This window comes from Pithys albifrons, chromosome 2, assembly GCF_047495875.1.
Source record: "Pithys albifrons albifrons isolate INPA30051 chromosome 2, PitAlb_v1, whole genome shotgun sequence".
Classification (NCBI taxonomy): Eukaryota; Metazoa; Chordata; class Aves; order Passeriformes; family Thamnophilidae; genus Pithys; species Pithys albifrons.
Genome location: NC_092459.1, coordinates 112,627,900 through 112,640,400, shown reverse-complemented (window position 1 = coordinate 112,640,400; position 12,501 = coordinate 112,627,900). Strand labels below are relative to the sequence as shown.

Genomic DNA, 12,501 nt, shown 5'->3' with positions numbered 1-12,501 from the left:
AACTAATTAGTATGTGGAATTCTCACCACCCTCTCCTGTGCTGGTGAGCGGTTGTTTGCTATTGCCACTGAAAACCCTGGGCTGGTGGTGATCTAACCAGGAAGTACAGTTATTTTCCCTATTAATGGTTATTTAGGATGGACTTGGGCAACTCATCATCTCAGTGTCCCAGTGTTTCTCAGTCTAACTGTATTTAATGGGCAAATAATTTGAGATCTGAAAGTCACCTGGGGTTGCGCTGTTGTTTTTCCTGCTGTTCAATATATTCCACTTTCTGGAAAGCCTAAGCCAAACCCCACAGAGCACTGTGTCTTCACTTTGAAAAACACAAGCAGCCTTTTGTGGGGAATATTAAAGGCTCCAGATTTTCCCTTCCTCTCTATTTTCCCTTTCCAAATGGGGCACTACAAGTACAGAGTTAAAAGGTCATTAAAACTCATTTGCACCTAAATAAATCATGTGCTGACTGTTACAGGCCTCAGAAAGGGTGACCTATACATGTTTTTCAGAATGAGATACTGAGAAGAAGGTGAGATTGTCCTGATCCTGCCAGCTGACATGCTCTTAGCCTGTACTCCAGCAGGGCTACCTTGTGTAAAGTCAGGCAAGCTCATCCCTCACGGATGTTCTCCCCTGTCTGTGCCCTCATGTACCACAGTAGTTTGCATAAGGGATCTATTCACATCCCTGTATTTTTTTTTAAACAGAGTTGTTTACATTTCACTTCTCTCTATCTCCTTTTTCCTGTTTGTTTTTTTTCTCCATGTGAATATATGTTAAAACAACTGAACCTTCAAGGCATGCTTTTAGCTCAGAGGCAAAATACCTTTCCTGAAGTCTACACCCAATCTGGCCTGATACATAAAACACTAAATTGAAAGACCCTGTGTGATTCAGAAGGGGGTTTCAAAGGTCCCAAAAGGGTTTAGATGGCAGTCACATCAATACAGAATAATTCAGTGGAGAAAAGGAGGTGTCCAGATTTTACTGCGAGTGAGCTTTCAGTCATTCTGGGAGAGCCCTTTAATGGTCAGAAGTTAAAAGGATTTCTAAATATCTACTCAAAAGAGAACGTGAGCAGCTGCAAATGCTGAGCTGGATTGTAACTTGCCCTTGTATAGCACCGAGGAACTTTCATTTCCTTGCTTGCCATCTAGTGGAAACTGTGCTGTCTGCATCACAGCGTTCGTGGCAGCACCTGCACCGCGGAGCTCACTGAGCCGTGCAGGGGATTGCACCACTGAAATCGGGGGCAGTGATGTTCTGTGATTTGGAAAGTACAGCAAGGACTTGCCAGACCAGGAGCTCACACTGTAAGGGTCAGACTGGCAGAGCTGTTGATGAGACCTTCATTTTTCACCGACATCAGTGCATGTGACCAGCAAGAGGGTGGAAGGTTCAAGTCATTACCTGGTCTTGTCTCAGGTCACAGGTTATTCATGATGCACAGTTAGTGTGCCAGTGGCCCCATTCTCTGGGGCAGAAACCAAACTGTAGATCAATATTGGTATTTCAAAGCTGTATTTTCCTCACTTGGGACAACTGCATTCTACAGATTAATTTGTACTATTTTAGAAGGTTATAACTGCGTTAAGATGTGTTACTGAAACAAATGAGGTTATGTCACGAAAAAAGATTGATTTTCTCAACGCCCAGTTTGAGCTGATCTGTCGTGTTTCTTGGCGCATTACAAGACTCTGTAAGATGTTCTTTGAAAACATTTTGAAATGTCCATCCAGATTCCTGAAAAGTACCAGAATAATTCATTTTGGAGAGTGTTCATTCATGTGGAGACACCGGAATGCTGGTTAGGTTACAGCCCTGCAGAGAGTCACATTTAGTCTGACCCTTGTTCCTGTGATGTTTTTTCTTGCCTCTTCTATGTTTTTCAGAGTTTCAGTGGCTTTCCTTCAAGAATTGTATTAGATTACCCACATTCAGCCCTTGAGAAAGCAGCCAAGTGCCTCATATTGTTCCAGCCCCCCTTATATTAAAGTCCATCAGTGCCAAGCATTTTGGCATCAAATTAGTGCATCCATGCCATGTGCTTGTATCCACTTTCTTCTCCCTCTCTCATCAGCAATCTTTTACTCTCTTTCCTTCTTGAGAAGCACTTCTCTTCCTGCCCCCTGATGTCCTTGCAGCCTTGTCCAAACCTTTGCTGAAGCAATGCATGTTACTCAGGAGCCTGTGATTGGGAAGCAACCAGAACCTCACTATCCAGAAGCCCTGACACACTGTGAGTTATCAGAAACCCCAACAGAGGAATGCTGCCAATTAACCACTTAAGCAAAGTGATTCCCTTTTGCCTTTAAATAAAAATGTATGCCAAGAATTTCTAGAAGTTTCCCAGATAAGGTGCATAACTGGAAGCTTTTTGTAACTCTCCATGTCACTGAGCTGCATTTAATTAAATCAATTGTTGGATCTGGCCTATTAAAGGAAGTTTAGGATATTCTCTCTTTTTTAATGTTGTCTTTTTCTATATAGGAAAAGCAGCACCCAGGATAAAATTGAAAGTTTTTTAGAGAAACCTTTGTTAATGTTTTTCCTTCCTTCTTTTTGCTGTGTTTAAATGAAGATATGCAGAGCCTCGAGAAGCTGCTGAGGGAAGCAATAATATATGGCCAGCCTCGCACCCACAGGGCATGGAGGAAAATCATCATCCTCGTGGAGGGCATTTACAGGTATGGGGTGTTTCAGAAAGATGAGTGGTCTACCCTTCCTGAGGACAGAATGATGTATTGAGTGAAGGAAACAGACCTTAAGCATCTGAGGGAAATCTGAATGAGAGTGGAAGTTACAGTAACATTCTGTGGTCTCGTAGCTATGTTGATTTCCATTATGTCAGGCTGAACCCTGGATCTTGGAGCTCCAGTTAGATCCTGTACATTGTTCTGCATGTTGACTTAGCAAATCACAGTGGAGTGGGAGATGGACTGGGAGAGAGTAAGACAGAACAGCTGGTGTTTGTTGTCACAGGTGTGACAAAATTCATAGAGCTCTAGTAGGTGAGTTCTGCTGAGTGAGTAAGCTGAGTTTTCTAGAGTTGTTTGTTACACATGGGCAGATCAAAAGGCAGCTACACAAAACTAATGAAACTCTGCCCAGTTCTCACCCAGCTGTTGGAATCTAAAATCTAAAGCTAAACTTAGGCTAAGTGATACCAGCACCTTTCCAGTAATTAGTGCTGGATCTAATAGACTCACTTTAGCAGAAAAAACAATTAAAGACTGGCTTTTAAAAAATTATATAATGGTATTCCATGTAGTCCTGGAATTCAAATGAGAGTGGTACCTTTGATAATCCATCAGATAATACCAGGATCAATAACACCATGCAATTATAGAGCATCCTGGTCAGGTAGCTCTGGTTCACTCATGTGGTGCATTTTACACTCAACCAGAGAGACAAAGTCACCAAGGCTGAGCAGCAAAGCAGTGGCACCAGCCAGACTCACTATCCTGGGTTTTCTGCAACCACCTCCATGAGGAGAAGGTTACTGAGAAGGCAGTCATGAGGCTCGTGGATGGCACAGAGGGGCAGCCACTGGTGGTTGAGGATCTGGAGAAGTGAAAGGTGGAGATCATGAAGAGGAGGGAAGGGCTGAAGAAGCAGGGGGTTGCACAGCAAGAAGGTTTTCAGGGATCTAGGCAAGGCTACTGTGGTGGTGACAAGAGGGGAGGAGCAGGAGAAGGAAAGTTTGGGGAGTAGCAACACCTGCCTCAGAGAGAAGGGAACCAGAAGCACTCATTCACAGGACATGACATGGATTAAAAAAGCAGCATTAAACTTTATGTGTAGGGATCATATCATGTGTTGCTGAAATACAGCCAGACTAGATGGGCAGTTACTCACACCATTCAACTGTGAAGTGCTGGCACGGTCAAGCCAGTTCGCTTTTTTTGTCAGAAATCTTTTACAATCTCATGTCATCACAACTTCATAGTTGTCAGTGCTTTCTCTTTACCTAACGTTTTCCATCTGCAAAGAGACCAAATCAGTCCTTATCTAAACACCTGTCACTCAGAGCTGAAACAGGTCAGCAGTAGATCAGCTGATCCAAAGCAGGCTGAATGTGTCCTTTCAACCAGAATAAACAGAGCAAAACTGCAAATAAACATTTCTTGGCACTACTAAAAGAAAGCTCAGATTTAAGGACTTTGATCATGCAGAAATTAAGTGGACCACCAACATTTTACTGACAAATATCTCCATTGGCCACATGCATGGCAGGAAACCCCCCAGCTGCTAAGCTTTGTTCACTTTTAAATCCTGTACCTTGAATATTGACCACTAGGGAGCAAGAAGGTGACACAGAAGCACAGATCAGTCCAAGCAGTGGGACAAACCCACTGTCAGATATTTAACTATATTAACTATATTTCCAGATTTATGTTGGATGTAGAGTTTTCTTTTCCTCTAGTTTAGCAGTTCATTTTAAAAGGGAATTTCATTTTCCAGAGTTCAAAGAACCTTCTGTTGGAATGCAAATGTTAAAGCTCAGAGTGCCTCACTAAAAAAGAAGCTTAAAGTTCCTTCAGCTCCATAAGGGCTAAATGATGTTAAGACCACTCATGCCCTGAGTGTCTGTGCTTCTGGAAGGCAAAAAGTAGCAGAAAACCAAAGCTCAGCTCTCTACCAGTCTCTGACTGGAAACCAGCCCTAGCAGCAGCTGGGTTGTTGGTTTGTTAGCTGTTTTCATAGTCCAAGCAGATCAGAAGCTGCAGAGGGTGCTCTGGTTGTAAAGCAGGTCTGCTCTGACAGGAGGGCCGATGCCACCGCACCCCACTGTACCATATCCCTGCCAGCGCTGCCAGTGCCAGGCACACACAGCAGGGCTGTCCCCTGGCCCTGCTGAACACGCTCACAGCCCAATAGTCTCAGCCAGTCAGGAGCTAAGGACACTTCATGTGCACAAAATAAAAACAACTGGAGAAAGACATATAAGAAATATGCTTACTCTTTTTGTGTGCATGTTCTTTCCTTTCTTGGCCCACACTTTTTGGAAAACTAAAATTTTCCAGCCCCCTATTGGCTAATGATAGTTTTCTTGAAGGCTTGCCAGATGACAAATTAACATTCATCAAAAGGGTTGAAGAGGAGGTAGAGTGTAGTTAATGTATTCTTCTTACAATAGTTAATACTGCTGCTTTTTTTTCCCCCCCATAAAGGAGTTAAGTTATGCTTCAGGTACAGCTAATATAGAATTTAAATAACTTGGTCAAAGCCATTCTCCAAGTTAAAATACCTTGATTTGCAAGCTTGGCAAATTTTTACAGAAATCCTTTCTGCAGAGATGCAAAAGAAAACACTAAGATTTCCTTCTTTAAAAAAATATTGTTATATGGGACACCATAGTCTTAGTATGGTGAAGTTTATAGTATGGAAAGAAATTTGCCTTCTGTTCCCATTAGGAGTATGTTAAAGTGTTAGCACTGTGCATAAGCCTGGATTTACCAGCTGGCAAAATTTGAAAAAGGTCATTGTTGCCAACAGGAGCATTTGTGGAAATCAGACTTGTGTTTGAAACCATAAGCCACAGATTTTGCTTGGTTACAACTGAAGGCAGAATTGGCCCTCAACTTGGGAAGCACTCAAGCTTCATGTCAAATCAATAGCAATGACTATACATTTGTTTGCCTTTTAATGTCTGTGTTATGTTAGAAAGAAAGAAAAAGTCATCAGGAGTAAATATAACTACTAATGAAAGCTGGTTCTTAACTTGGACTAGCCTAGGAGCAAATATATTCCATTTGCTTTCCAAACTGAGGGAGACCATCTAGCCATCAATCTTCAGCACAAAAAGCATGAACAACTTTTGGCAGTGACCAGGGTACAAGTTAAACTGCCTTGCTAAATCATATTTTTATTATTTGAATTCCAGCTAATGTTTTCCTTGGCTTCTACTGTTTCCAGTCCAGGATTAATCAGTTACTGTGTTCTTACATGGTTTGTGGTAGGCTCTGCTCTCTTCCATGCCTATTTGCTTAGGAGTCAGATAGGCCAAGGCCCAGGGCAGGAGTTATGGGGCATCAGAAACTGATCAAAACTGATTGGTTTTCATTTGTTTTTTTGCCCTGCTTTTAATTTAATTTGGGTATTTTCCCTTCCAGCTAAGTAAATAGCTCTGATCAGTTAGATGTTCTCCAGTGCCTTTTCATGTGCATTAGAGGTTCCTTGGGATTCAATGCCAAGAGTGTAGGAAATTTATCAGGGTTATTTTTTATTTCCTGGGATTAAGTGACTGGACTTCCAGAAAAGAATGAGGTAGCATTTAATGTCTTTGGCCTGGAACCAATATTAAAGGTTAAATTTCTATCACTTTGGTGTATGATTTGAGGGCAGAGTTGGAAGGTTTCCTTAAAATGATTACTCTAAACTACAAAACAGAGATTGTTGTTTGAATGTAGAAGGTTTATGTAAGAAAATAGTACCTAAAGGAACTGTTAAAATGGAATGAACTGTTAAAACTGGGAGTAACAGGCCAGGAAAGGAGGGAGTTTCCCAATTACAAACTAGCCTGAAAGGGGAACAGATAAACTTTTCAAATGTTGAAAAGATAGTGGTATTATCGGGCATGTTTAGAGATGCTGAGTGATACAGTTATGAAGTAGATAACAGGTTGAGTATTGGTAAATTAGTTTTCCTGACAGGAAAAAAACCAAAAAACAACAAACCAAACCAAAACCAACAAAAAATTGAAACTGTGGTACCATAGTTGGATGTAGAAAACTCTTTTCCCAAGAAGTTTCAAAATAAACTGGACAAAAAAACATCCTGTCAAGTTTGAACCTGTGCTCCAAGTGAAGTGACCATCACAAGTGCACACCTTCTGTCTCTCAAAGAACCTGCTCTACGTTTCATCAGCTGCATCAGGAAGAATGTCAGGGGTCTGATAGGGATTGAGTCAAGTTTCAAACTTCAGTGTTCCCAAAATTTAAGATTATCTCCTCACATCTGGCAGTAAGTTCACACTGAGTGTCTACCAACTCAAACGTTTGTGCCTGTCCACCAAAGAGGGTGAGATCAACAGATTTGTACAACATCTGTTTGTACACAAAGCTGGGTGACACAACCAAACTGAGACAGAACCATTACAGTTCACTTCTAGTTTAAGCTCAGTTGACATCAATATTTACTAAAGAATTCAGTAAACTTCCTATTTGAGCTTCCCAAGGGGTAATGTGAAGTGAGTTTTCTCTTGAAGCAATTCTAAAGTGTTGTGCATATCACTAACCATCTCCCAGGGTCAAAAGAGAGACCAAGAACAGAGCAGGCAGCAAAACAGGTCATCTCTGCTATCAGGAGTGCTGAGGCCTGTTTGAATGGCAGCACAGGATACATACATGAATCCAACAGCACTTTTATCTACTTCAAGGCCATGTTGGGATCTATGTCAACTATTACAACATTTATGTCAGTCAGCATCTTTCCAGAGCAGTAAATCAACCCTGAAACAAGTGCCTTGTTTTGCTTAACAGCCCCGAGTTCCAAGAGAAATCTCTTACTCATGTGAGTAAGAACAAAGTTATCACTAAATCTTCTTACTGGCTAAACCTTGAACAGCCATGAACCAGCTCCATGCACTCTGGAATTCAGCAGAACTTTGCTTCCATCCCACAAATATGCAGTGTTTTTAATTTACCATTTTTACTCTTTGTCTTTTTGAAGTTAAATGCTGACTCTCCCATCTGAATGTCCATGAGCCACCAAGCCTAATGATGTCCATATAAATGTGGAAAAGCTGCTGCTGTCTTTCTCTGCCTTGCTGGTCTGCCCAAGCTTTGCTGGAAAGTGTAGGGTGGGTTGGCTGCTTGCTCCCCTCCACAGAGGTGCTCCTTGGCACTCTCTGTCTGTACATCCACCCTGCAGACCCACCAGACACAGCTGAGAGCTGCCAAAGCCAGCAGCTCCAAGCACACCCAGTGGCTCAGTGTGATTTTTAGCTGACTAATGCATTGACTGAGCTGAGTGAGAACTGTGTGCTCTGCCCTTGTCTTCTTTAGGAAAATAGCTGTGGTGGTTCAAGTTGCTTCTCCCCCAGCTGCCAAGTGTCATTTGGGAAAAGTGAGAAAGCCCAGTCTTCAGGAGCTTGCAGTACAAGCCCACCCTTCCTTGCTGCAAGGGACTATGGTGCCAAAACACAGCCCCACAGTTGCCTCTTTTATGGCTGGGCAAGACAGATGGGCAAGATTTTCCAGCAGTCACCTACAGCAAAAAATATGCCTCCAGGCACACACAGCCAGGCTGTCTGAACCTCCCAGTATGAAGAGCACAGGCAGTCCTTGTCCGTGCCTACACCCCCATGCTGTTAAACTAATGGAGACTTGCTTATGGGCAGGTCTCCTTCAAAACTGGAGACCAAACAGTTTCCGTCCTTACTCAGGAGACCAAGGGATGAAGAAGGACTAAAATTGTCAGGAAGTTCTAAAAGCACATGCTGCTACTTTTGTGGTGCCAAACTTGCAGCTGCACAGCTCAACTAGAATGGCAATAAAACAGCCTGTGAAAGGAAAGCCACTGGTCCAGGCTCTGAAAATTTCCAAGGTGTTACTGATTGCACTGCTCTTTTGTACTTGCTCTTTGGTAACAAACTCGATGTTTTTACTCGCTTGAAACTTGTCACATTTGCAAGCAGATACCCCTCAGCCATGGGCTGTAGCCACAGAGCACTGGTTTTGCTGGCACACAGCACACTGACTGTGTTTGATAGGAAGCTTTTAGTGTTTAAAGACCAGCTTACTAGAGCTAGTGGAAGAGAACATGTTAAACTCATTGTGAAATGCATACTGGGTGCATCTGAGCTGTAGTCATCTCACAAAGGTTTTCAAGACGTAAGTCTTCACAGCAATACTGTGGATCAGAGAGCACTTCTTATTTGTTTCCTTGGGCATTCATTTTGCTGTACACCTCCTCTGTGCCTTCTCACTTACTGACATGGCTGCCGACAGTACAAGAGATTTATCATCTTTTCTCATTTCTGCAAATCTCAATCAACCATTAATAAAAGAATGGTTTGGGTTGGAAGGGACCTGAAACATCATCCAGTTCCACCACCACCCCCCTTTCATGTGCAGGGACATCCCCCACTAGACCAGGCTGATCACAGCCCCATCCAACCTGGCCTTGGACACTTCCAGAGATGGGGCATCCGCAGCTTCTCTGGGCAACCTGTGCCAGTGTAAGTTCAGAATATCTCCTTTTCATGCATGGCTGTAATAAAGGGGAAAGAAAAGGAATGGAAACTTCTTCCCTTTTGATTACGAGGTAGCAGGCTACATTCCTAAAAAGTACATATTGAGAGCAACAATTGGCAAGAGTGGATTTGAGCTGCGTGTTCTAATCCCTGACCTCTGTTCACTCTGAAGGCTGGGGCTGCTTAAAGTTGTGGCACCAGCTGTGGGTTTCATGTGGCTCATCTTCTCTGTGTGTTGGACCCAACTCCTCTGCACCAGAGAAATTTACTTTAGAGCTGTTGTGCCCAAATATTGCCACATTCACTGTCAATGAAGTGAGCAAGGACCAAACTGAGTTACAGCAGTTCTTTATAATTCATTATAATATTTGTTTTGTAGTGATGAATTGTAACGTGCTGCTTTGGGTGAGTATGTCCCCCTTGCTTTATATATTTCCTTCTCCTTTTTGGCATGCTGGCAATTTGCAAACCTTCAAAGACTTTTCGACTGGTTTTGATTGAATTCTAAAACTTCCTTTTGACTGTTTTATACTCACCTGCAAATGCAAAAGGATTGCAGATTTTCTTTGAACCGTAAGCAAAAATTGAGTTCCAGAAGGAGTTTCATGGAATAAGGCAACTAATGACTGTATTTTCTGCCAGTACCTTAAAGAGAACAAGTACAGGCTTTGTTGCTCATCCCTGACTGTCCCTACCTGCAGCATGGAAGGGTCCATCGTGCGCCTGCCAGAGATCGTCTCCTTGAAGAACAAATACAAAGCCTACCTCTACCTGGACGAAGCCCACAGCATCGGGGCGGTGGGAGCCACCGGCCGAGGGGTCGTGGAGTACTTCGGAATGAGCCCTGACGATGTGGATGTCTTAATGGGAACGTTCACAAAGAGCTTTGGCGCAGCTGGAGGATACATAGCTGGCAGAAAGGTAAAAGGAAAGCATGAACAATTTAACACCGGGGGGTGGGAAGAACCTTCTTGCTATGTCTGATATATTTCAGTGTCTTTTTGCACAGACTGCTTTACTGAACACTGTTCTGCAGTTAGTACTGTTTTTGCCTGGGTCCCAAATGCACATCAAATAGTCAGATTTTCTTATTTTTGTCTCATGTTCATATTATGTAATTTGCTTGAGTTGGGTATGTCTGTGCCACCCTGATGACTGTTGTTTGTCTTGGAAATGTTTGGACACGTTGTGGTTGGCCAAATATACTTCCCTACATTAATTTGCATGCAGATTGCTCATTACTTTGTTTAGCATTTGTAAACAGTGTGTGAGGCAATACTGAGAGATTAAACCCACAGTTTCATCCACTGATAATAAAATTCCTAAACAGTTGTGGGTTGACATAGTTGCAATTTTTAGGAGAATGGACAAAGAGGGTTACAGAGGGACTTTTGCAATAGTAAATTCTGTGTCCTCAGTTGCTCCGCATACATTAACAAAACAATTTCTTGCCAACAACAGATGTCAACAAAAGTAAAGCTGAGCTTGCTTTAACTGGGAGTGTAGAAGAAAAAGCATAATCAGCACCATTGTGAAATGTCATCAGTTTTGTTGCTTGACAGAGAGATCAAGTGGTTGCTGATTATTTGCCCTTTTCATACCCTGCTGAATATATTTTTTAAGGACTCTGCTGAATGAGTGGGAAGCCTGTTTACACAGCCCATATGGTTGTCAGGATAACATTAATGAGCAGTAGAATATAAGAAACTATAAACTGTATATTTCTTACTGTCTTTTTTGGGTTTGTCCCTGGAGATTTTAAAACTGGGTGTTATAATACATCAAGAATCAATTTTCTTTGTTTCCTTGGCTTCCTGAATTCGTATCTGAAGGCTTAACTCTTACCAAAGACACTGTGGCTAATGTAACTAGAAAGTATAGAAAGACTAGACCTGTGAAAAGTAGTCAGAAGTAATTCATGCTCTTAATCCTTGGAAATTTCTTTAAGTGAAGACAGGTAGCTCTTTTCACGCCTGTGTGGATTAGTAAGCTTTGCCTCAGGCTTCTGGAAGGCTGCTCACCCATTCACCCACTTACATTCACTTCTGCAGCCAAAAACTCAGGGTGGCACTGTTTATTCTGCATCAGCTGCAGCACAGAAGCCTTCTCAGCTATTTAACCAAACCCTTAGGAGTACAGTTGCAATATAGTCATGCATAACCTGTGTAAGGTTAGGTAAATCTTTATCCTTAGCATTGGAATTCCTGCATAAACTCATACAGCTCTTTTGGCAGTAATTTGTGTAATCCTCTTTGGTTTTGGGTTTTTTCTGATCTGTTGTTTATCAAAGTCCAGTTTTCAAGCAAGGTTCATCTCTTTCTCACTGACATGCATTCAGCTTTTTGTGTGGTAACGACTGCTCTGATATTTGCACTAGGAGGTGCAATAAGCTGTTCTAACAATGATGATCTTCAATAAAATCTGAATTCCTACTGCATCCCTGGATTCAGGAGAGTTACTGGTGCTTTAGATGTGCCTACAGGACAGCAATGCTTTTTCTAGGAGCACAGGAAATGTTAAAGCAACTATATTGATGCCAACATGACTGCCCCTGCCACACTGGTGGGAAGTTTCAGTTGAAAATTTCCATGCTAATAGACAAAGATAGATCCCAATAATGTTCCTTTTCCTGGACTGGGTGATGTGGCAGAGAAACTATAGTGAAGACCTGTAGGCTTTGCTTCATTCTCAGAGGGGAACTGAGCAGCATTATTTTAAGTGCAGCTGTTCATTGGTCTTGAAATTGTTTTGGCTCCTTTGTAATGAGTCTTAGCACAGAAGTAAACATTATTCTCTTCCAGACTTTTGTTTAAGCTGTAATTGCCCCACTTATATGGTAAAGTATTTGCACCTGCCTGATGTTTCTTCAGGCCTTGTATTAACAGTGGCAGCCAAGAAAGCAAACCAGTAGCTGGTGAAACGTCCTCTTGCTTTTGCACATTCCCACTCCTGCAGTAGTTAAGATGGAGACCTGCTGTTTGGCCAGCTCAAAGCTCATTCCTGCTTTGTTTTGCTTGTGTAAGGACCTTGTGGACTTTTTACGAACTCATTCTCACAGTGCTGTGTACGCCACGTCCATGTGTCCGCCCGTGGCAGAGCAAATCATCAGGGCAATGAAATGTCTCATGGGACTGGACGGGACAACACAAGGTAAGCCACCTCCTTCCACTTCCTTCATTCCAGCTGCTGCCAAAGCATCTCCTGGGTCAGGCACGTGCAACATGGCATCCAGCAGCAAAGTTGTATGGTAATGTCACGCTAATGACATAATTATTACTGCAAAATTAATATCCAAATCATCA

General features: G+C 42.4%; 1 protein-coding gene across 3 annotated transcripts in view; it reads left to right on the top strand.

The window, feature by feature from the left end:
- The window catches only part of SPTLC3 (serine palmitoyltransferase long chain base subunit 3), a 79,792-nt gene that overhangs the window by 51,699 nt on the left and 15,592 nt on the right, over positions 1-12,501 (top strand). For all 3 annotated transcript variants that reach the window (XM_071582117.1, XM_071582116.1, XM_071582118.1), the window contains exons 7-9: positions 2,582-2,687; positions 9,901-10,120; positions 12,223-12,349. In XM_071582117.1, the coding sequence (XP_071438218.1) occupies positions 2,582-2,687; positions 9,901-10,120; positions 12,223-12,349 (453 nt within the window). The remainder of the gene's footprint in view (positions 1-2,581; positions 2,688-9,900; positions 10,121-12,222; positions 12,350-12,501) is intronic.